Below are 22,734 nucleotides of genomic sequence, written 5' to 3'. Positions count from 1 at the left end.
ATTTAAGCATCGTTTTTGTATTAATGATATGATTATTGAATGATAATCCACTAATGATTGTTTTAAGTGAATATTGAATTTGAATTGTATACTTCTGACTTGTTAATTATCATAGCATCCCGTAACCCTAATCCAGTGATAGAGATGGGCGACGGTTACGTAAGGCGCATCCTTTAAGTACCTTGATGGTTGTAAGATGACTAGATGTGAATAAAGATCATTCTTATCCTCGTGAGAACGATGGAGAACTTTTTGGTCCCGAAATACCATATCTCAGTGCTATAGGAGCATTGATGTATCTTGCTAACAATACACGTCCTAATATAATATTTGTTGTAAGTTTATCAACAAGATTTAGTTCTTCTCCGACCCGTCGGCACTAGAATAGAGTTAAACAAATATTTCGATATCTCTAAGGATAGATTGATATGGGGTTATTCTACCTAAATGGCTCGAAATCACATTTGATCAACTATGCAAATGTAATATACTTATTTGATCCATATAGAGATCGTTCTCAAATGGGTTATGTGTTTACATGCGGAGGAACAACTATATCATGGCACTCAATAAAACAAACCTTAGTTGCTATTTCATCAAACCATGAAGAAATCATTGCAATGCATGAAGCAAGTCGAGAATGTGTTTGGTTAAGAATGACGACCTAACATATCCAGTAGATGTATGGCATATCATTCGAAAAAATGGTTCCAACTATATTGTACGAAGATAATGATGCATGCATAGCCCAATTAAAAGGAGGGTATGTTAAAGGAGATAGAACAAAACATATTTCGTTATAATTTTTCTCTACTCATGACCTTCAGAAGAATGGTGATATAGATGTTCAACAAATTCGTTCATGTGAGAATTTGGTGGATTTGTTCACTAAGGTACTACCGGCTAGCACATTTAAGAAGCTTGTCAATGGAATTGGTATGCATTGACTTAAAGATATTATGCAATGTTGTCAATAGGAGGAGTAAATACGTGCCGTACTCTTTTTCCCTTAACTGAGATTTTGTCACATTAGGTTTTCCTAGTAATATTTTTAATGAGACGACATGATATGCATATTATAGACAAGTGTACTCTTTTTCCTTCACTAAGATTTTTTTTCCTTCACTAAGATTCTTTTTCCCACAATGTTTATATTTTAGTAAAGTTTTAGCGAGACACATTATCTGCAAATAGACATTTAAGGGGGAGTGTTATGAATATCTTATCATTAAGTAGATGTCCATCAAAATCAAGATAAGTTTGATGTACTTTAGAACTCTAGTAGTCATTAGAAGTAGAGTTTTATTACATTTATACTTCTTATCTCTGTAAATATTGACTTTAGAGAAGAATTATAAATATCTCTATAGATTAATAAAATACATATTCTCTTTTACTCTCCTATTTTCTTGTTCTTTATTTTCTCTTTATTCTTTGTTTCACAATAAAATGCATTTTATATTTTTATTTTAAAAATATTTTAGTATTTTATTTTTAAAATTAAATATAAATTTACATTTTAAAGATAAAAAACAAATATTTGTTAGGATAAAACTATTTAAGTTTTTAATTAAAAAATTGAAAATGTTAAGTAAAATTGAGTTATTTAATCTCTACTCTTTACTTACTCTTCATCTTCTTTATTGTTAGTAAAATATTTTGAATCTTTCTTTTCTTTATTTTGTATTTTTCCTAAACATTAACATTCAAATTGAAATATCAATATAATTTATTCTAAATATAAATATTTTATAGAAAGTTCAAAATTATTTACAACCTAAAATCATTTAAATAACATAAAACCTCTATGTGGTACACTTGCAGTATATTATTTTAATTTTATAAGTAAATTTTAAAAATTATCACATATCACATATTTTTATATTTTTATATTTTTATTATACTTTATAGAATATTTATCATCATTCTAATTTTATTTATAGAGTTTAGAAACTTTACTAACAATGTATCGAATATTTTTCCTTAAAATAATGATAAAAATATTAAATAAAAACTTTCATAATTTAAAATTTACTTTTTATCAAACAATTAATTTATATTTCAGTATCTAATTTTAACTACCATAATAAACAAATTTACAATTAAATTTAGCATTTAATTTTTTAAGAGTTAACGTAACTTTTAGTCTCTAAATTTAGCAATTCAATCAATTTTGTTCCAAGAACTTAAAAATATAAATGTTTAATGATATGTTACTTTGAGAATGTATTATATCATTAAAACTTTTATATTTTTTAAATTTTAAGAACAAAAATAGACCTAACTATTATAGATAGCAAGCATACTCACCAAATTATGGGGATTATATTTTCTTTCAATTGATAAGTGAACTTTTTTTTTTAGATGAGCGGTGCATTTACCTGTGATTAGCGTAAAAATAACGGTGACGATAAAATTAAATATTATAATAATATTATAGTATGAGATAAAAAGTAAGTTATACTGTACATCTAAGCGGGTAGGGAAAAAATTCTAACAAAAAAAGTGGGTAGGAATTGACCCAAAAAGGTTGGTCCCGGGTCGAAAATAACGGGTTCCTTTTGCTCTTTAGCTTTAGATTCGAAGGCCGAGATGTTTTAGCTATTAATCATTGCTTAAGAAGACCATTTGGGAGGGGGGGGGGTCTTTGCAAATTTGGAAAATTTAGAACAGCTACAGTTTAGGGTTTCTCATTTTCTAAATAAAAAATTAATAATGAAATGAATAAGAGGGATTTTACTCACAATCAAATTCTCATAATCCTACTCCTAGTACCCAAGGCTCCTTTTTTCCTTAAATTCTTCGTCTTTATTCTCTTTTTCAACTTCTTTTTTAGAGATTCACATTTGCAGGTACTACTTAACTCTTCACTTCCTTTAAGTTATCCATTGAATATTCATGAATTTGATTAAAGCCAGTGCCTTTCTGCCCTTTTTCCATGTGGGTTTCTGTTTTTACATAATCCTGAGAAATGGGTTTTCTTTAGTTTTAGTTCTTATGTTCAATCCATGGAGTTTCAGTTTTGAGCACTTTGATTTGTTTCTTGCTGTTATGGATATGAGGAAAAGGCCTTGTTATTATTATTATTTTTTTTTGGGGGGCGGGGTTCAACTCATTTTTTTGTTACACGTGTGAGTTCATTCGTATGTATAATTATGTCACAGAACAAATTTTGAGTAATATTTTAGGGCCTTTAATCAATTTGGAAGTTGAGTTTGTGCCATTTTGGTGATTAGTTGTTCTTCACTTTGTGTTTACATTGACTATTTTGCATCAATAGTTCCATTTTGGCGATTAACAGTTGTCTGTGTTTGTTTGTCAGAGTGCTGGCTTGTTGATTATGTTTACTGAATTGCTTCATATCAGCCGGCAGAAAACGAGATCAGGTTGCTTAAAAAATAATAGAATATGCAATGTACTAAATCATAACTTGCTCGCGAAGTAAGGAACTTTAATGAACTATTGTTGTACGAAGGAGTAGTATGGATGTCCATGTGATTGGTCCGGAAGAGGGTATGAGCCATCGTGGAATGACGGATGATGGGGATGCTGAACCCAGTGAAGGTGAATTAAATCATTTAAACAATTCTCTAGCTCATGATGAGGATGAGATTTCCGAGCCGTATCTTGGTATGGAATTTGATTCTGAAGGGGATGCCAAAACGTACTATGATGAGTATTGCAGACATATGGGATTTAACTCCAAAGTTGGCCAGCTTAGCCGTTCCAAGACTGATGGAACAGTAGTTGCTAGGGAGTTTGTCTGTGGCAAAGACGGTCTGAAAAGAAGGTCTGCCGACAGTTGTGATGCAATGCTTAGAATAGAGTTAAAGGGAGATAAGTGGGTTGTTACTAAATTTGTGAAGGAGCATAGACATTCAGTGACGAGTCCTAGCAAAGTGCATTACCTTCGTCCCCGTAGGCACTTTGCTGGTGCTGCAAAGACAATGGTTGATACTTGTCAAGGGGTGGGAATCGTACCAAGCGGTGTGATGTATGTTTCTATGGATGGAAATCGTGTCTCCATGGATGCAAATACTCGTGGAGTCAGAAACACTCCTCCAGCAGAAGCAAATCGCTCAACTAAGAATTTCGGGACACTGAATTATGCCGTTAGGCCAGTTACCAGAAAGAGAACTTTGGGGAGGGATGCTCAAAATCTGCTTGATTATTTCAAGAAGATGCAGGCAGAGAACCCTGGTTTCTTTTATGCAATACAGTTGGATGATGATAATCAAATGGCTAATGCATTTTGGGCTGATGCAAGGTCAAGGACAGCCTACACACATTTTGGTGATGCTGTGAAACTGGACACCAGTTACAGAGTAAACCAGTATAGGGTGCCATTTGCTCCATTTTCAGGGATGAACCATCATGGTCAGACCATTTTGTTTGGTTGTGCTTTACTACTAGATGATTCCGAGGCTTCTTTTGTTTGGCTTTTCAAAACATTTTTTACAGCAATGAACGATCGTCAACCTGTTTCTTTAATTACTAATCAAGACAGAGCTATACAGACAGCAGTGTCTCAGGTGTTCCCTGGTGTTCGCCATTGTATTAATAAGTGGCATATTTTAAGAGAAGGCCCGGAGAAGCTTGCTCATGTTTGTCATGTGCATCCTAATTTTCAGGTAGAACTGTATAATTGCATAAATTTGACTGAAACCATTGAGGAGTTTGAATTATCATGGAGTTCCCTTATTGAGAAGTATAATCTTAGTGCACATGATTGGCTTCAATCATTATATAGTGCTCGAGCTCAATGGGTCCCTGTCTATTTTCGGGATTCCTTTTTTGCTGCAATATCTCTCAATCAAGGATTTGATGGCTCTTTTTTTGATGGTTATGTGAATCAACAGACCACGATTCCTATGTTCTTTAGACAGTATGAACGAGCAATGGAGAATTGGTTTGAAAGGGAGATCGAAGCTGATTTTGACAGTATTTGCACGACACCTGTGCTGCGGACACCATCTCCTATGGAGAAACAAGCAGCAGACCTATATACACGGAAAATATTCACAAAATTTCAAGAAGAACTAGTCGAAACATTTGTTTATACTGCTAATAGAATTGATGGGGATGAAACTATCAGCACATTTAGAGTTGCAAAGTTTGAGGACGTCAACAAAGCATACATGGTTACATTAAACTACCCTGAAATGAGAGCTAATTGTAGTTGTCAAATGTTCGAGTATTCTGGCATCCTTTGTAGACATGTTTTAACGGTCTTCACTGTCACAAATGTACTTACTCTACCATCTCATTACATCTTGAAACGGTGGACACGGAATGCCAAGTCTGGGGTTGGCACAGATGAACGTGGTGGTGAATTGCATGGCCAAGTGTCCCTGACAGCACGGTATAATAGTTTATGTCGGGAAGCAATCAAATATGCAGAAGATGGGGCAATAGCTACAGAGACTTATAACATTGCAATGGGTGCTCTTAAGGAAGGTGGGAAGAAGGTGTTTGTTGTAAAGAAAAATGTTGCGAAATTTGCACCTCCTGGATCACAGGCTAGTACTGCTGCTTATGATGACAATAGCAGCTCAACTTTAGGTCCAGATACAGCCCCTTTGCTATGGCCACAGCAAGACGAAATTACACGGCATTTCAATCTTAATGACACTGGGGCGCCAGCTCAATCTGTCTCAGATTTGAATCTGCCACATATGGCTCCTGTTTCTCTCCATCGGGATGATAGTCATCCCGATAACATGGTACAACAAGTAATTCTTTTTTTTTAATGCCATTTCATATATCCTTTCTTTGGAATTGAAGAACAGGATATTAACTTGATAAAATTTATGGGTTCTTTGATGTAGCCTGTTCTCCCTTGTCTAAAATCAATGACATGGGAGATGGAGAATAAGAATTCAATGCCTGGAAATAGAGTGGCCGTTATTAATTTAAAGGTATGCATATGATAAATTTTTAATAGCCGGTGAGTACATAAAAATGTAGTCACAACTTAGTTGCATTTACCTTCCAATTATTGGCTGAAGTGAAGTACAAGGAACTCTTCAGAACTTTTTGGATACATCTGTAATTATGGACTTTATAGCCTTTGTTGCTTGGACTCTTCATTTTTCTTCAAGTACCCATGTCCAACACATTGAATGTGGGGATATAATCTCCAAATACAAGGAAAACCTTAGAAAAATCTAACCATACCCGTATCTGGCACTCACACCCGAGTCCAAGTAATATAGTTCATAGCTATTATTAGTCATTACACTTTTCGCCTTATTCCAAACCCTTCTCTTATGCATTGATACAGTTGCAAGATTATGGCAAGAATCCATCAGCTGAAATGGAGGTTAAGTTTCAGCTCTCAAGGGTTACTTTAGAACCTATGCTGAGGTCTATGGCTTATATTAGCGAACAGCTTTCCACCCCAGCTAACAGGGTTGCCGTCATCAATTTGAAGGTATGTTAAGCCATAATTGAGCCATAGCCTCTTCCAAAATGATTACGAAATTTGAGCAAATAAACCTATGATATTTTCTATGGGGCTGACCAATTGTGATTGTATAACATTTTCATGTGTGTTTTATCGTTAACTAATCGGCTTGTTAGATTGGTTTTCTAATGGAATTGTGTGGAACCTAAATTTTTGATGATTTGGCTCTTGCTTTAACACCTATATTTGATGATGCAGTGGTGGTTCAATGATTTTTTTGCTTTCAATTAGACAACAAAGCAAGGCTTCTGCTGTATTTTTTTAAATGCCTTTTAAACAGCTTACTATCAGTCATTTGCTTATTAGATTTCTTTTATCATCTCTATTATAGCTTCAAGACAGTGAGACTACTACCGGAGAATCAGAGGTTAAATTCCAGGTATCGAGGGATACATTAGGTGCAATGTTGAGATCAATGGCCTACATTCAAGAGCAGCTTTCAAATGTTGTAAGCATCCTCTTCCTTTACTAATTGCAGTTATCTATCATTCAATATGCATCATTTGACAGAACCGAATACGGTATTATCCTCAATTCCCCTCTGAGCTTTCTATACGCTACCGTTTCCTCATAAGATCTCACCTTCGTAATTCACTTTTGATCATAAATAACCTGGAACTAACTTGAACCTGAAATGATCTGGACACGTAATGACCAGACCCGAAAAACACTAATGACCCAAACTAGAATGATCCAAACCTGAAAATTGATAGGTCTACTTCCTCTTCTTGATGCATCATTTGACCCTTTTCAACAAAATTTTATTTGTTCTCTAATTGACATGGAATCTTTTACTGTGTTTTTTTAGAATGAAGCACAAGCGGAGCCATTACCAAAGAAGCATAGGAGATAATAAGCCATTGAAGTTGGGTTTTTTAAGTATGCCATCTTTCATTGGTCACTTACAGCAAGATGATGATGGTAATATGGGAATGCTCCTTTGCTTGTGGACACAACCCGTGTATTAATGGATTTTTGTAATTTTTTTCCCTCGTGCGAGTGCCTTGTGTAACCTGTTTATATTTATGTATGTACATGTACATGTAAAAGAAATTGTGAATTCAATCATGATGTTGTAGTCTGGTTTAGACATTTTGTTTAGTGGATTTAGCCATACCTGTAATGATTAGGCTTTTTCTTGAAGGAAAAAATAAAATCATTTTTGTAGGTTTGCTCATGTTAGGGCGATGCACTGTTATAAACAATAGTAAAAACTTCATGGTAATCAATGATCAAAAAATCAGATGGGATATTGAATCAGTAAACCTCCTTTTCATTGGTTGTTTGAATGAAAGTGTAATTAATAGATAGTGATTATATTCCTTTTTTTAATTATAAATAATTGTAATTTTTATACGTGTTTAGTTGATAGTATAATTATATGATAATTTTTATGTCATGTTTGGAAGTATAAATTGTAATTATACACTTACATAATTTACATTTAAAAAATAATTAACAAAAATTAAAATCAAGTCATCATGTGTATTATGTTAGTTAAAAAAGTACTTGATAATGCGATTACTAATAAAAATAAGAAAATAAATATCTTATGCAATTTTATTTAATTGTTATTATTTCATATTTGTTGGCTATTTCCTTTTAATATTTAACATATACTCTTTATTTTCATTTGTTTGTCATTGATCGAGTTCATTGTCATCATTTGAATATGTATAATTAAAATTATCAAAGTTTCCTTTTATATACTTTTTGAAGTATGGATCATTCCAACTCCACCTATAAATGAAGTTTTGAAGTATGCAACATGCAAATGCGATTCAACTTTATTTTTTTATGCTATACTAAGGTAATGTTGTTGATATGTGAAATATTTTTTTAGAACAATTAATGTCTTCTCAACTATATTTCAAAACATTGATTGTCTCAATTTAAAGAGTTCGTAAGCTATGTCTAGTGTATATGTATAGCTTTATTCTCTCAAATGATATCATACCTCACGATATATTACAAAAAAAAATAACTTTTGTATTTACATAATTAGTACATACGATAAAATATTTGAGTTAACGATGAAACAATTTGTTGCTTTAATTATAAAAAATATATAAACTTAATTTGGTGAAAGATTTATGCTAAATTATAACAATTTTATAATACGTAAAATAATATAAAATTATAATATAAAACCTTTATAAAAAATTCAATAAAGTGGCAATAACTTTTATAACACTACTTATATAGATAATATAACTTTTGCCATTATTTTTAAAAGTTAATTTTTATAAATAAGTCCCGATAAAAATTATAACACTTTATTTTATAAATAAGTATATTATTTTTATAATCTATAGTATGTATGTATAAATAAATTGTGTCCATACTTTTTAGCCATAATTTTTATAAATTAATATATTATAATATTTTTATAACATGTAATAAAAATTTTGATCATAACTTTATATTTTTTAATATTTAAACAATATAATATTTTATCATAACTTTATAAAATACACGTAAATTATTTTTATGATATCATTTATAGGGTTTATAATATAATAATTTTTGGCTATAAGTAACCCAAACACTTAAACGTATTCATGCTAATAGTATAATTTTTATAACTTAAACTTATATAAAAAAGTTAAAATTAGTTTTGGGTGTAATTACCCATGTAATTAATTTAATTCTAGCCCTCGCTCCTAATAAGTGGAAAGTGTAATTGGGGTGTTCCAATTACACTCAATCAATGGGACTCACCAATTAAACTGGTTATCCAAACATACTACTTTTGTATAATTACAAGCAATTATACTCAAATTCAATTACTAGGTGGCTTTTCAAGCACCACCTTAATTGGTTTAAGAGTTTGTTTGGACAGCATAAAATAATTGAATGAAAGTATAATTACTACCCTAGTAATAACAGTTTCTTGTAGTTACAAAGAATTGTAATTCTTTAGATGTGCTTGGCTGACAAAGTGTAATTACATCGTAATTCTCATGTCATGTTTGGTAGTACAAGTGCAAGTTGTAATTATACAGATTATTTGATTATATTTTTAAAAATATTAATTAATATAAAAAAATGTTAGTATAATAAAATAAATTCTAAACAAGTAACAAAATTAAAATCAAATCATCATATATATGATTACTAATAAAATAGCAAGAAAAATAAACATCATATGCAATTTGACCTAATTGTTTTGGTCATATTTCTTGGGTTATTCCCTCTTTAATATTTAACATATGCTTATTATCATATGTTAGTCCTTGACTAAATTCATTGTCATCAGCATCCGAATTTGAACCTGCATCATTAAAATTATTAACATCTCATTCTTCCATGTACTCTACGAAGTATCGATTATCTCAATTGTCCCTATGATTGAAGTTATGAAATATGCAACATGCTAGTATGGTCTAACCTTGATTTTTATGCTATACTAACGTGATGTTAATATGATAAATGTTTCTTTGGAATAACAAATGTCTTCTCAACTACATTTTGAACTCATGAATATCTCAAATTCAGGACTTTGCGAGCTGGTTATGGTGGTTGTATCTAGTACCATTCTCCTATATGGTATCATACCCTATAATATGGTGTAATAAAACTTTTATTTTATTTGCATAATTAACATCAACTTTATAATATTTTGAGTTCATAGTTCAAATAATTTATAGCTTTAATTATAAAAACTTATATAACTTAATTTGGAGAAAGAATTATGCAAACTAAGAAAAAATATATATTTTATAATATATAGTCTTTATAAAACATAAATTTTATAAATTGTTGTAAACTTTGGTAACATTTCTTATAAATAATATGATTTTTTCATATTTTTAAAAAATTATAAAACTATAATAATTTTTTTAATGGATAAGTATATATATATTTTATAATTTATAGCATAAACACATAACTAAGTTATGTCCATACTTTGCCATACCCTTTTATAAATAAATATATAATAACCCTTTTATAACATGTAAATTATTTTATATAATAAAATATAAAAATATTTTATAATATAATAATTTTGTCTGTAATCATCTCAAACAGTCATATGTATTCATGCTTTCAAAAAAAAAGTTAGTATTTGGTATCTTGTAGAGGTGTGCATGGGCGGATCGGACCGGGCTCAACTAAAATTTAGGCCCGTTTGTTATGCCCGGCAATGGCCGAAAAATGAGCATAAAATTTTACCCAAGCCTGACCCAAATAAAATGCTAAAATTCAGGCCCGACCCGCCCATCCATATTAATTTTTATATTATTTTAAAATATATATAATACATAAAAATACTAAAAATCAAAATAAATATTTCCCAACAAATTGAAAATAAAATTTTAAAAATATGTATACTTAAATAACACTAAGATAGATGCAACTTAACAAGCAAATATCTTTAACATAATAACAAAATTAACAAATGTCTTTAAAATAATAACAAAATTAACAATAAAATAAGTTCTATACAATATCCAAACAATAACAACAAAATAGTAACAACATAATAATAAAATGGTAGCAAAATAGAGAGAAAACAACAAGAAAATAATATTAAAAAAAGTAGATTTTTTTTTTGTCATTTAGTGAATTCGGGTCAGGCCAGACCTAGGGCAAAAGACCTGGCCCATTTTTTAAACAGGCCTTATTTTTTATCCAAGCCCATTTTTCGGGCCTATATTTTTGCCCAAACCCTCCCACATTTCGGGCGGACCTTTAGGCCGGGCCAGGTGGCTTGACCCATGATCAGGTCTAATATACTGGTAGTGTACTTTTTTTATTCCACAAGCAGTTAAAAAAAAAAGACTTAAAAAATCGACACGTGTCTTTTTTTTCTCTATAATTTTTTTTAATAATTTACTATACTCTTATAAGATATTTGTTACCCCCTAATCCTAGTTGTGGAGTTTAAAAACTTCATTCATAGTGTATCAAATATTTTATCTTAAAAGAAAACTATGTAAAAAAGAGAGGATAAATATCAAAACTATACATGAACTATAGTTTAATGTACAATTGTGTACATGATTTTTGATTTTATGCAATTTTATAAATGAAATTTTGATTTAATCCAATTCTTGTAAATTATTAATACAATTATTGATATAATATTATTTTATATTTTATATGTTGCATATATAAATAATTTATTTATCTGTAACACCCTAAACCCGGCCCAGACGTTAAGACCGGATCCGGCATGCCACATCGAAACGTTCAAAACATTTTATATTATTGGTCTAGAAAAACTTACTTAGTGTTTTAAAAGATAATTTCATTATAGGTTAAAGTGAATGGAAGCTGTGCACCAGGTAGGAAACCGGAAAAGAGGTGGTGAGTCCATCGGACTGCTTAAGTACCAAGCTCCCTTCGGATCCAATCCTAGACATGCATACCGCCATTGCCACACCTTAACGTCATGGATATTTCTAGGAAATTGATTTGATTAAGTCATTTTTAGGAAAAGTGATTAATTTTGGAAAATACTTTCATTGCGGAAGCTTTGCTTGTTGTCGTGTTATTTTGAAATCAACTGTTGTTTTTGAAAATGCGCCCTAAAGCTATCCAATTTCAACAGTTAAAATAAGTATTACCTATCTTAGTAATACATATTAAAACCATCAAAAATAATTAAGCGGCCTTATTACATTTAAAAACCCAAAACTTCAAACGTAAATAAAAGGATGTCCAGTTCACGGAAGAAAATCAAACTTTGAGCGGGTGGCCACTCGAATTCCCTTGACTCCAAGCCCACTATGGTTGGGGATTTCTGCGTGGATGAAAATAAAAGGGATGAGTTTGGGGAAACTCGGTGTGTAAGGAAAACCCATTCAAAGCCCAAGTCAGCTCAAGCCTATTGGGCCTAAGCCCATTCAGAACCTTGATGGTCTTGGGCGAGCCCTTTAGATTACAATAAAGCGGGCCTTAGCCCTTATTCAGATAACAATATGGCCCATAGGCCCATTTCAAAATACATGCAACATCAAGAAACATATGCAAGCCCATTTGGGGAGACTACTCAACCCACCAACCACTACACTCCACCGTACCAGCCATACACTCCATGTGGGGAATAGCTCAACCCACCCATTAACACTCACGATTCTTGCCTTAACTGCTCAGTTAACGATAAATTGAGGCAAAGCCTCCAAGATCGTTGACAAGCCACTTTCGAGACTTCCTCCGTCAATATCCCGGTCTCATGCATCGATAATAACAACATGGCATGCAGTAAATAACAATAGTCAAACATGCATTTAGGTCAATTTAACCTAGGGGTATTTGGTAATTTATCTCCTAAGGGTAAAGCGTAAATTTTTCACTTTTAAAGATATTTCAGTAATTTATCTATTTTAGGGTTTTTCATGCATATTCCTACCTTTCACGTACTAACAGAAATCACTACCGAGGGTTCTTACCGAATTGGGCCCGTTGGCCCATCATTCCAATTTTGGCCCATTAAGCCCAAAAATATCGAGGGCACAGAAATCATGCACTTTGCAGTCCAAACATTGCAGCTTACCAAAAACATTAATCGATTTACCTCACGAGCATTCGCACACTCGCAAATCTACAAAATACCGGTTTTCGGCATTTTGGCTTTTCGACTTTTGCCGATCTAGACTAAGAAAGAAGGTGTTAGTTACACACCTGTTTGCGACGATATGCTGACGAAATCCACACACGAACCGCCTACAATTGGATTACTAACACGTTAATCTAACTATTCAAATACAAACTACGTATTAACCCCTTACAATATTCGGCCAACCACACCTACAGATCATAGTAAGCTTATAAGAAAACAATAAGTAACTCATTAACAAATTTTTGTCAATGTTTACCACATAATCATAATTTCACTGCAAGCTGTCTTCCTGAGTAACAGTCACTAAATCATTTATAACTGGAGCTACGAAACTCCAAATCAAGTTCCGTTAATTTTCCTTGAAAATAGACTCATATATCTTCTATCCATAAAATTTTCAGAATTTTTGGTTTGGCCAATCAATACCAGATTTTTCTCAAAGTTTCGCATGTTTCACTGTTTGACTAATCTGACCACTCTTCATTACGAATCAAATTTCTCATTCTACAGAATTCAAAATATGTTCTCGTTTATTTCATTTGAAACTAGACTCAACAAGCTTTAATTACATAATTTATTCAGCTTCTAATTCATCTCCCACAATTTATGGTGATTTTCCAAAGTCACGTTACTGCTGCTGTCCCAAGCAGATTTATTACCAAATTCACTCTTTCACACATAACTTGCATGCATGTTATTTAAACATGTATATCACCAATCAATCATCACATATCTATGATTTTACTTAAGTATAATCTCCATTTCATCATTTTAAAGCACAACATGTTAGCTGATTTTTCCCTTTAACATCTAAGACACATGCATGCTCATTTGTTTGGCTCAACTTCACCTATCTTCCATTTTTCATCAAAAGAACATGAAACAACAACCATTTCCTTCATTTTAATTCATGACTAAATGCTCACAACATAACTAAAAATCAAAATATACTTCAAGAGTTAAGGTAGAATCAAGAAGAACTCATGAACCTCAAAATAGAAGCAAGGTACCAAGAACTTACCTTCAATTTTCCTCCTCCTAATGACCGAATACTCAAGAGCTTTCTCCTCTCCTTTCTCTTCTCTAACTTTCAGCTATGATGAACAAAGATGGACAAAACTTTGTTCTTTTCACCCCTTTTTTCTTTTAATAAAACTTCATATTTCATTCATTTAATTCTTTAATACAAAAGACATGAAATTCTTATCATGAAACATTTACCTAACCCATTATCATGGAACATTTACCTAACCTTTTATCAATTTGTATCAATTTGTACCATAAATTATGGATATCAAGTGTACATTTTGTCTACAACAACATGATGACTGGCCACTTCATGTAAAATGGGAGGTTTGTCATGCAAATCCTCCTATTTTGCACTCTTATTTATTTGGCCACTTCAATTTAGCTTATAGCATTTTCAAACATTTTCACATAGGTTCTATTTCATAATTTCACCCCCTTTTTCTTATGGAACAAAAATTAACTAAAATTATCGGGTTCTATCTTAAGTTTGGGCTTTCTAGAGGCCCATTAACATAATTAAACCTATGCCAACATTCACAGGATTCCCGAAAATTGGGGCGTTACATTATCCAATATAAAAATAAATTGATGTATTTTTCTTTAAATATGTATGATTAGATAAAAATTAAAATTTTAAGTATATATTTGAACTACAATTAGAGTTTTACGTGTATAATTGCATCAAATTAAAGTTAATGTATAATTTTGAGATTTATAAAAAAAAATTAATGTTTTCATTTTAATCGGAAATTAGGGTTTAGATTTTAATCAGTAATGTTCGGCCTGATCTATTTGCTTCTAATGGGCCCTAAAATCCCAAAACCCAAACCCAATAAGGAAGCCGCTAAGAACCCTAGATTCATAATCTATATATTCGTTAGATTTTAGGGTTTCTCGGCTTTGGCCTTTTGGTGAACCATTTGTAGCTGCTGTTGTTTCTCCCCCGCCGCCTCCATCCCGAAGCCGTCCCCACCCTCCGACGACAATGGTGGCCGCCAAGAAGACTGTAAATTTTTTTTCTCCCATTTTAATATTTTAAATTTTTACGCTTATTTCTTTATAATTTTCTGAAAAGTATGCTAATTAATGTTCATGTTTTTTATTTGGGTATTTGATGAAAAATGCAGAAGAAGACCCATGAGAGCATTAACAACAGATTAGCTCTCGTTATGAAGAGTGGTAAATACACTTTGGGTTACAAAACTGTTCTTAAATCTCTCAGAAACTCCAAAGGTATTTTTTTTTTAAATATGCTTATTTGTCTTTTTATTGCTAAGTTGTTTAGCTACCTGATTGTTGATTTGAATATTCTTGGCACTTTTAGTTCAGATAAAAAATGATGTGATTTTTTAAAATTCTATTGGTTTTGATAGTGAATTGAAGCAGAATGAATTTCCTTCTGGTTTTGGTTAAAGTAGTGCTTAATTAGGACAAGGGCATTGGTGTTTTTTAGGGGCATAAAGGTTTAGCTCGGGTCGGGTTGGGAAAACTGAACTGTTGGATAATTATGGTTTTTTAACTTGTGAACCGGAACTACACCAAATACCATGGTTCAGATTGCCTTTTGGTTTTCTTTTATTTGCTCAACACTAGTGTTTTTTGGTTGATTTAGTTTGATATTGGATTTCTTCTCGTCACCTATGCGTAATCTAGTGTTCATTGATCTTTTAGAATTGGAAGATTGTAATTCTATTTTAATTTTTTGAAGGTAAGTTGATTATAATTGCCAACAACTGCCCTCCTCTTAGGAAGTCAGAGATTGAATATTATGCCATGTTGTGCAAGGTTGGAGTTCACCACTATAATGGAAGTATGTCCCTTAACATATTCAATCACTTTGTTTATTGAATTATGTTTTTTCGTATCACATTGAATTGAATATTTATTATAGGTTTGTTTAAATGGTAGAGCATTATGTAGTTGAAGTTATTTGTGAAAAGCCAGACAATTGCGTTTTCCATTTTACGGCTGATGGAAATGGTAGAATGAATAACTAATATGTTTGTTGAAGCCTTTTGATGAATCGATCATCATTGGCTATGATAATTTGATGGAAACTATCTTCTAGTTATTGTAGTTCACAGGTTATTGACAAAATCAATTCATCTTAGTTCAAGATACTTGCAAAAAGCATGACATAATCGTGCTTTCTATTACGGCTGATGGAAATGATATAATGAATAAAGAATGATGTTTGTCTAAGCCGTTTAATTAATTGATCAATAAGGTCTATGGTGTATGTTCTTTATATCTATAATATTGTGCCTTGATGGAAGCCACCTACCCTGTTATTGTTTAACGGATTATCTACAAAATTAATCACCTCACTCCTGCCCCCTTTGATTCTTTAGTTTAATAGTAAAATAGTTGAAAATATTTGTGGAAATCTAGACAGAATTGGTCGATATTCTGTGAACTACGATACAATAGAATGAATAACTGAACTTTTGCTAACGCCCTTTAATGAATTGATTGCCACCTTCCTTGTTATTCCCAGTTCAATAGATTAATGGATTTTACTTGATTGTTTTTAAGTTTTCTAGTAATACAACATTTGTTATAGAAGACCATTCCTTTGAAAATGTGGTTGTTTGGTTTTTCAGACAATGTCGACTTGGGCACTGCCTGCGGCAAATATTTCAGAGTGTGCTGCCTCAGCATTATCGACCCGGGTAAGTATAGGAGTTTGATAACGTATTGAATTTACACACTCTCTAGATGTATACTTCTTATTGTGGTAATATTGTGTTTCTTTCAGGTGACTCTGATATTATTAAGAGCATGCCCGGAGATCACTGAGCAACAGCGGACGACACATCATACTAGGTTTTGTTCCTATTTAGTTTATATTTATTTTGTGTTTCTGGAAACATTTATGTTAAAGGGATCTTATTCCGAAATTCGGAACCTCCTTTGTTGTCTGACTTGTGTACTAGGAATTTTGTGAGTTAATTTGGTTTAAGATTGTTGCTTATACCATATTTTATTTTGGTTTTATTCTGTATTTGGATGTTCGATCCATCTTGCCATAAATTTGATCGTTTCTTGGGTTGGTGTGGGCAATTTGTTTCTGCTTATCATTTCATTTCCGACTTAAATCCAAAAATCTGCCCTTTTGACTTGATTTGATTAAAAAAAATAATCAATATGCTGGATTAGAAACGATTTGAGAAGTAATGGAAAGCTACTTGAGTCAATAGAGAAAGTGATGATAGGTGGAGAGAGTGACTCCAGTGGTCGTACCTTAACCTTTTTATATGCATCCTCACGATAGTCATTGCATGAGAGTGTGTGTAAGGTGACAATTGCTCATCGCATATGATTGGTTTCCTTTTTTTGATGATATCGTGTCTCCAGACTCCATGCCTTTAGTTGAAACTGCCTTCCAACTCATGGCAGGGCTGGTTTCCTCATGTGATTCGAGTTTTAGGCCTAGCTGGTTGGCTTGGGTTTGTACTTTGTAGTAGGTTTTTTGGGCCATTTATATGTTAGGTTAATTAATGTGAATATCTGAACACCTATTCCCTTTCTACTTTTATTTACTCAGAAGCCAAGGCACTGTAAAGTGTAAAATCTATAATATCATTTCTTGCTAGGGTTAATTATGCTAAACATCCTCAAATTATTATGTAATTTTGAATTGACCCCTAAATTTCAGAACATTTTAAAATATTAATAACATATCAATTAAGTTCATTCGTTAATCTAGTTATTAATTTGAGTGTTAAATACCATCTCATATTTAACTTCTTTTTTTTTAGTGAATTACAAGAATAGGGTAAAATCCTTACAACAATGCAACTCAAACTCAGGTATTACTTGGGACGGTGAACACCTTGACTAACAAGCCAACACGTGTTCATCTTATATTTAACTTTAAAAACTTGAATTAGACATGTTAAATAAAAGGAAATAGCTCTCATAAAGTTTAACATCTAAGGTGTTTATGCAGCAAGTGTATCCTAGTTTAAAAGATGATAAATTTTATTGTCCAAATGTGAATCATATTCCGTTTCATTATTTAAAAGCTTAACTCGCAAATTGATATCTAATTTTTTTTTTGTCGCAAGTGGTACCTAAAGTATTTTTTTTTCAAAGTTGATACTTTTATTAGTCAAATCGGTAATTTTTTTTTTAAAACCTAACTTATAAATTGGTACTTAAATTGTGCATTTTCTCATTTTTGTATCTAAACATTTTTTGGTTAGCACATCTGTTAGATCAATTGTTAGTTAAATCGTTAAGTCTATTTTTTGAAAAAGATAATCAACAAAAAAAAAAGATAATCAACAAAAAAAATGACATGTGGCAAAATAAAGACAAACATATTATTTTCTCTTTTATATATTTATGTTGCTTTTTTATTTTTATTTATTCTTTCTTTAGAATCGAAGTGTTCTCTGTTTGATCAGTTCTTCCAATTCGATTAAATATGAGTAAAAATTCATAATAAATAAATAAGTAAAATAGAGAAAATTGGTTCAATTATTTTTAGCTTGGTTTAATTGACCTATATCGGTTTGCGAGTCTATAAATCTCTATCTCGGTTTGATTCTGGCAATACTAGTTTTGATTGGTGAAATTAATCACCATCATCTCGACCTCAAGAGAGAAAATTTCGAGCATTGCTGTTATTGCCATACATTATAAAAGGAAAAAGAAAGAAAGAGAAATAATGTAAAAGAAAAAAAAGAGAATTAAATTTTTTAAGTTTTATGATACGACAAATTATTATTGGGTAGAATTTTTTTTATAAGGAATATAACATTTTTGTATAAAATGGGAAACATGGAATAATTTAGGTACCACTTGTAACAAAAAATAGTTAAGTACCAAAATGAGAAAAAATGCATAGTTTAGGTATCAATTTATGGATTAAGTCTTTCTTAAAAATAGATTTAATAGTTTGACTATTGGAGGTACCAACTTGAGGAAAAAAAAAAGTAGTTTAGATATGTGATAAAAAAAGTATAGGTACCCAGATGGCCAAAAGGGTATAGTTTAGGCACTAATTTGTTAGTTAAGCCTTATTTAAAAGGTAATATATTTTATTTATAAAAATAAAAAAAATAAAATATTTTTATTGTTAATTTGGATTGGGCTCAATTGGCCCAAATTTGAAAAAAAAGAAATTAATCCAATGGGCTGAGCCTAATGGCCCTTGGTAGGTCCAATAGAGACAAATATAAATACCCAAATTGAAAACTTTACTCATTATTTCCCGCCATATAAAAACCCTAACTTCCGTGATTTCCCGGTATAATCTGAAAAATTTCCCAGCATCCAAACACAACTTCATTCCTTAGGGAAAAAGCTATCTGACAATGGCGGTGCTAAGCTGGAAGCATCACACGCTCATTCAATCGTTGCTTGAACGCGGTCCTCTAACGGAGAAAGAGTTCCACTTAATTTTCACTGGCATCACCGGCCAAAACCCGGGTTCTCTTTATTTCCTTGTGCAATTTTTTTTTTAAACTATTGAACCCACCCAATACTTATTTGGAAGAAACATTGTCCTCTTTTAGGTACCCATCAAGGGAAATTCAATGATTATCTTCTCAAGATAAACAGGGAACTTTCTTATGTTCAATTGGATTTAAGGGCTTGTAGAGATCCGTACGACGGTCGAGTTTATTTTGGAGTTGTTAACAATGTTTCGGACGATCAATCGAAGCTTGGAACCAAATATTCTGTCCCACAAATTGCTTTCTTTAAGGCTATTGTAAGTCAATTCCCCTTCCCCCTAATTGATATGGAAGACGGGTATTCTCTGTACGTATGTGATGCAGATTCATGGGTTTGATTTGTATATAGGTCGAAACAATAGCACAAGATGTTACAGCAGAGGGCACTATCTGCAACCTGGATGCTCTCAATATTAAGTTGGAGAACCAGGTTTGACCTTTATTTATAACTTCTGTATAAAAACTTTATGGGCTTACATGTTCTTTTGTAGCTGAGTTGTATGGTTTAGAAGGAAAACAGCAGTAATCGAAAGAATTTGTGTCGAAAAATGAGTAAGAAAGAAGTTGAAACTCTAGAAAATTTGGGTTAAAAATCGAGTGGTATGGTTTGATTATATTGGTTGTTGTGAGAGATAATGGTGGTTTATGTTAATAATTGTTCGAATCGAAACTTGATAAATCTTGGGGTTTTTTTCCCTCTAGGTTCTAAACAGTTCGGGGTCGCAATCTCAGGATGTCCCTGCTGCATTCAAGAACTTCACGATGTCTCATAAGGAAAAAACACTCGATCAACTAGTGAAAGACAAGTGGCTTTGTTACACTGAAGACGATAATATCGGACTTGGTGTTAGGTCCATTCTCGATCTGCGAAGTTGGTTCCATAATGTGGGGGTTCCTTCATGCCAAGTCTGCAATGAAGCTGGATTTAAGGTTCTTTTCAGTGCTTGCCTTGTCTTTTCTTGTAGATGCTGCCTAAACTCTTACTTTTGCATATTTTTATGTTCTAACATAAAAAATTAATGGGAAATTTTTTTTTTCTCAAGAGTCAGTTTACGGAGTTTTGAATCTTTTGCAGGCCAAATTGTGCCCAAACGATGGTTGTGTGGTTCGAATTCATCATTACTGCCTAAAGAAGAGATTTTCTCAGAAAGTATGAGTATTCTTTTGCATTTTTTTCTCATTTCCCATCATCGACACATTTATTGTCGTTAACAAGTTTTGCGTGATGAATTGCAGGGCGTGTTAGTTTGTCCAAGTTGTGAAACTCAGTGGCAGTACCAGCCACCCAAGGCGGAACCCATAGAAGTCGAGAATGAAGAAACTGAGCCCGTCCAAAGCCAGCCATCTTCCAATCCCAGTCCGAGTCAACCATCTTTAAGATCCAAGAGAAAGAGGCAAAGACTCAACGATGCAGAAACTGCCGGGTGTAGCTCTCAGGAATCAGGTGCTAATAGGAAAAGAGTAACTAGGAGCTCTGCACATCCAAGGTGAATGATTTTTATGTAGATGAGGGAACGTAATGATGGTTGCTTTATATTTTGCTAGAAACTCAACTTGCTCTATATTTTGCTTATATCATATATATTGTTTTGATTCATGTTGCACAAATTTTCAATTCTCCTAACAGAAAGTAGGGCCAATAGAATCTTTATTGAACGGTTTCTGTTCAATTATGTTTGTTTATCAAGCTAATAAATGAATATGAATAAAATTTTGAGGTTCACTTGTTAAATGAACCGAATATGAACAAAGTTTGTTCAGTTCATTAGTTTTTATAAATAAGTTCTTTTGTGTTCGTTTAAAATTCGAGAGGGGTCATGGAATTCGAAAGATGCCATTTGGCAATACTCATGTAAGTTTCAGGGTCTTCAGAGGGTTAGATATTTCATTTGGTTCGTTCTCAAACAACGTTTACTTGCTAATTCGGAGCGTTTGAAGAGAGGGATTGGATTGGATGGTTCTTGTGGTTTCTATGGATGGGCCTCTGAAGATATCTTACACATCATTTGTGATTGTCTTGCAACTAAGGATATATGGTCTTGGATAATACCAGCAGACAAGTTTAATGTCTTTTTCTTTGGGGGTTTGCATGAGTGGTTAGCTGCCAAATTACAGATTAAACTTAGAATGCAATTGGAAGGGGTGGATTGACAATATTTCTTTGGTATGGTTGCCTGGCATACTTGGAAGAATTGTAATTTATTTATTTTTCAGGGAATAAAATGGAATGTCGAGGAGTTGGTTAAAGTTTGGGTTAAACAATATACCTTATACCATAAGGTAAATGTTTCCAAATGGCAAGTTTCAAACTTAGTCCCACCTTTATCCAAGAATTGGATTAAATTGAACACTAATGGTGCAGTAAAAGAGGATTTTGGCACACTACTGGTGTAGTAAAAGAGGATTTTGGGTTTGCCATGATTGGAGAGGTCTTACAAGACAAGTACAGGAGTTGAATTCTTGGTTATAATTGATTTTAGAGAATCTGTTCTAACTTAGATGTGGAATTATAGGATATTTGGAATGGTGTAATGATTGCACTCAATAGAGGATTTTGATAGATTGATAATTTTTTTCAAATAGTCAAGAGGAGGTTCAAGTTCTAATGGTGCATTGATTGATTCATTATGTTTTTAAAGAATTCAACAAAGATGCTGATAGGCTTATGAAAATGACTATTGGCTAAAACTGTGGTCTTCAATTTTTTGAAACCCCTTTTAAGGGGGCTTGGATATATCTTTAAATAGTTCTTTGTAATATTTTTTCTTTCACAAAAAAAAAAATCGTTATTGTTCAAGAATTATATAAAGAATAATAGGCATAATGATATTTTTAGCCCTCTAATTAATTTTTCATTTCTTTTAGTTATTAAACTTGTAGTTATTGTCAAATCATTCTAAAATAAATGGAAAAATTAACTTTGTTGATGTAGCATACAAATAGATTGTCTTATAGATGATATGTCAGTATTTAATTAAATTTTCAACATTTAAAAAATATATTTTTATACTTTTTAAATAATTTTAATGATCTTTAGTTTTTAAAATAAATTTATAATTTTAAAATTTTAAAAATTAATTAAATGTTGATGTATCATCCACGTGTATTCGAAGTGAAGCCAGAAAATTTTTTAGGGGGCGGATGAAATTTTAATTTTTATAGTTTATATTTTTATAAGTTGTAAAGGATTAAATTGAATTTTTATA

The 22,734-nt window shown here is 32.1% G+C and overlaps 3 protein-coding genes across 4 annotated transcripts; all 3 read left to right on the top strand.

The window, feature by feature from the left end:
* The first annotated feature begins 2,582 nt into the window (after positions 1 to 2,582).
* Positions 2,583 to 7,731, top strand: LOC108464452 (protein FAR1-RELATED SEQUENCE 3-like). 2 transcript variants are annotated; one of them, XM_017764758.2, is made up of 6 exons: positions 2,583 to 2,852; positions 3,323 to 5,723; positions 5,829 to 5,918; positions 6,284 to 6,433; positions 6,798 to 6,914; positions 7,275 to 7,731. In XM_017764758.2, exons 2-6 carry the CDS (start codon positions 3,483 to 3,485, stop codon positions 7,317 to 7,319), a joined length of 2,643 nt encoding a protein of 880 aa, XP_017620247.1. In that variant the 5' UTR covers positions 2,583 to 2,852; positions 3,323 to 3,482; the 3' UTR covers positions 7,320 to 7,731. The 2 variants fall into 2 exon arrangements, with proteins under 2 accessions (XP_017620247.1, XP_017620246.1); XM_017764757.2 differs by having other exon boundaries at positions 3,323 to 5,732.
* Positions 7,732 to 14,919: 7,188 nt separating this feature from the next.
* LOC108461673 (60S ribosomal protein L30-like) lies at positions 14,920 to 17,126 on the top strand. The gene is made up of 5 exons (XM_017761576.2): positions 14,920 to 15,069; positions 15,191 to 15,296; positions 15,772 to 15,873; positions 16,667 to 16,735; positions 16,822 to 17,126. Exons 1-5 carry the CDS (start codon positions 15,049 to 15,051, stop codon positions 16,860 to 16,862), a joined length of 339 nt encoding a protein of 112 aa, XP_017617065.1. The 5' UTR covers positions 14,920 to 15,048; the 3' UTR covers positions 16,863 to 17,126.
* Positions 17,127 to 19,282: 2,156 nt separating this feature from the next.
* Positions 19,283 to 21,279, top strand: LOC108462923 (uncharacterized). The gene is made up of 6 exons (XM_017762838.2): positions 19,283 to 19,502; positions 19,589 to 19,785; positions 19,878 to 19,958; positions 20,231 to 20,458; positions 20,604 to 20,678; positions 20,765 to 21,279. The coding sequence occupies exons 1-6, from the start codon at positions 19,388 to 19,390 to the stop codon at positions 21,017 to 21,019; spliced, it is 951 nt and encodes a 316-aa protein (XP_017618327.1). The 5' UTR covers positions 19,283 to 19,387; the 3' UTR covers positions 21,020 to 21,279.
* The last annotated feature ends 1,455 nt before the right edge of the window (positions 21,280 to 22,734 follow it).

The sequence above is a fragment of the Gossypium arboreum genome, chromosome 1 (genome assembly GCF_025698485.1).
Source record: "Gossypium arboreum isolate Shixiya-1 chromosome 1, ASM2569848v2, whole genome shotgun sequence".
In the NCBI taxonomy this organism is placed as follows: Eukaryota; Viridiplantae; Streptophyta; class Magnoliopsida; order Malvales; family Malvaceae; genus Gossypium; species Gossypium arboreum.
Note: the sequence above shows the minus strand (reverse complement) of the source record. Positions and strands in the feature narration are given on the sequence as shown.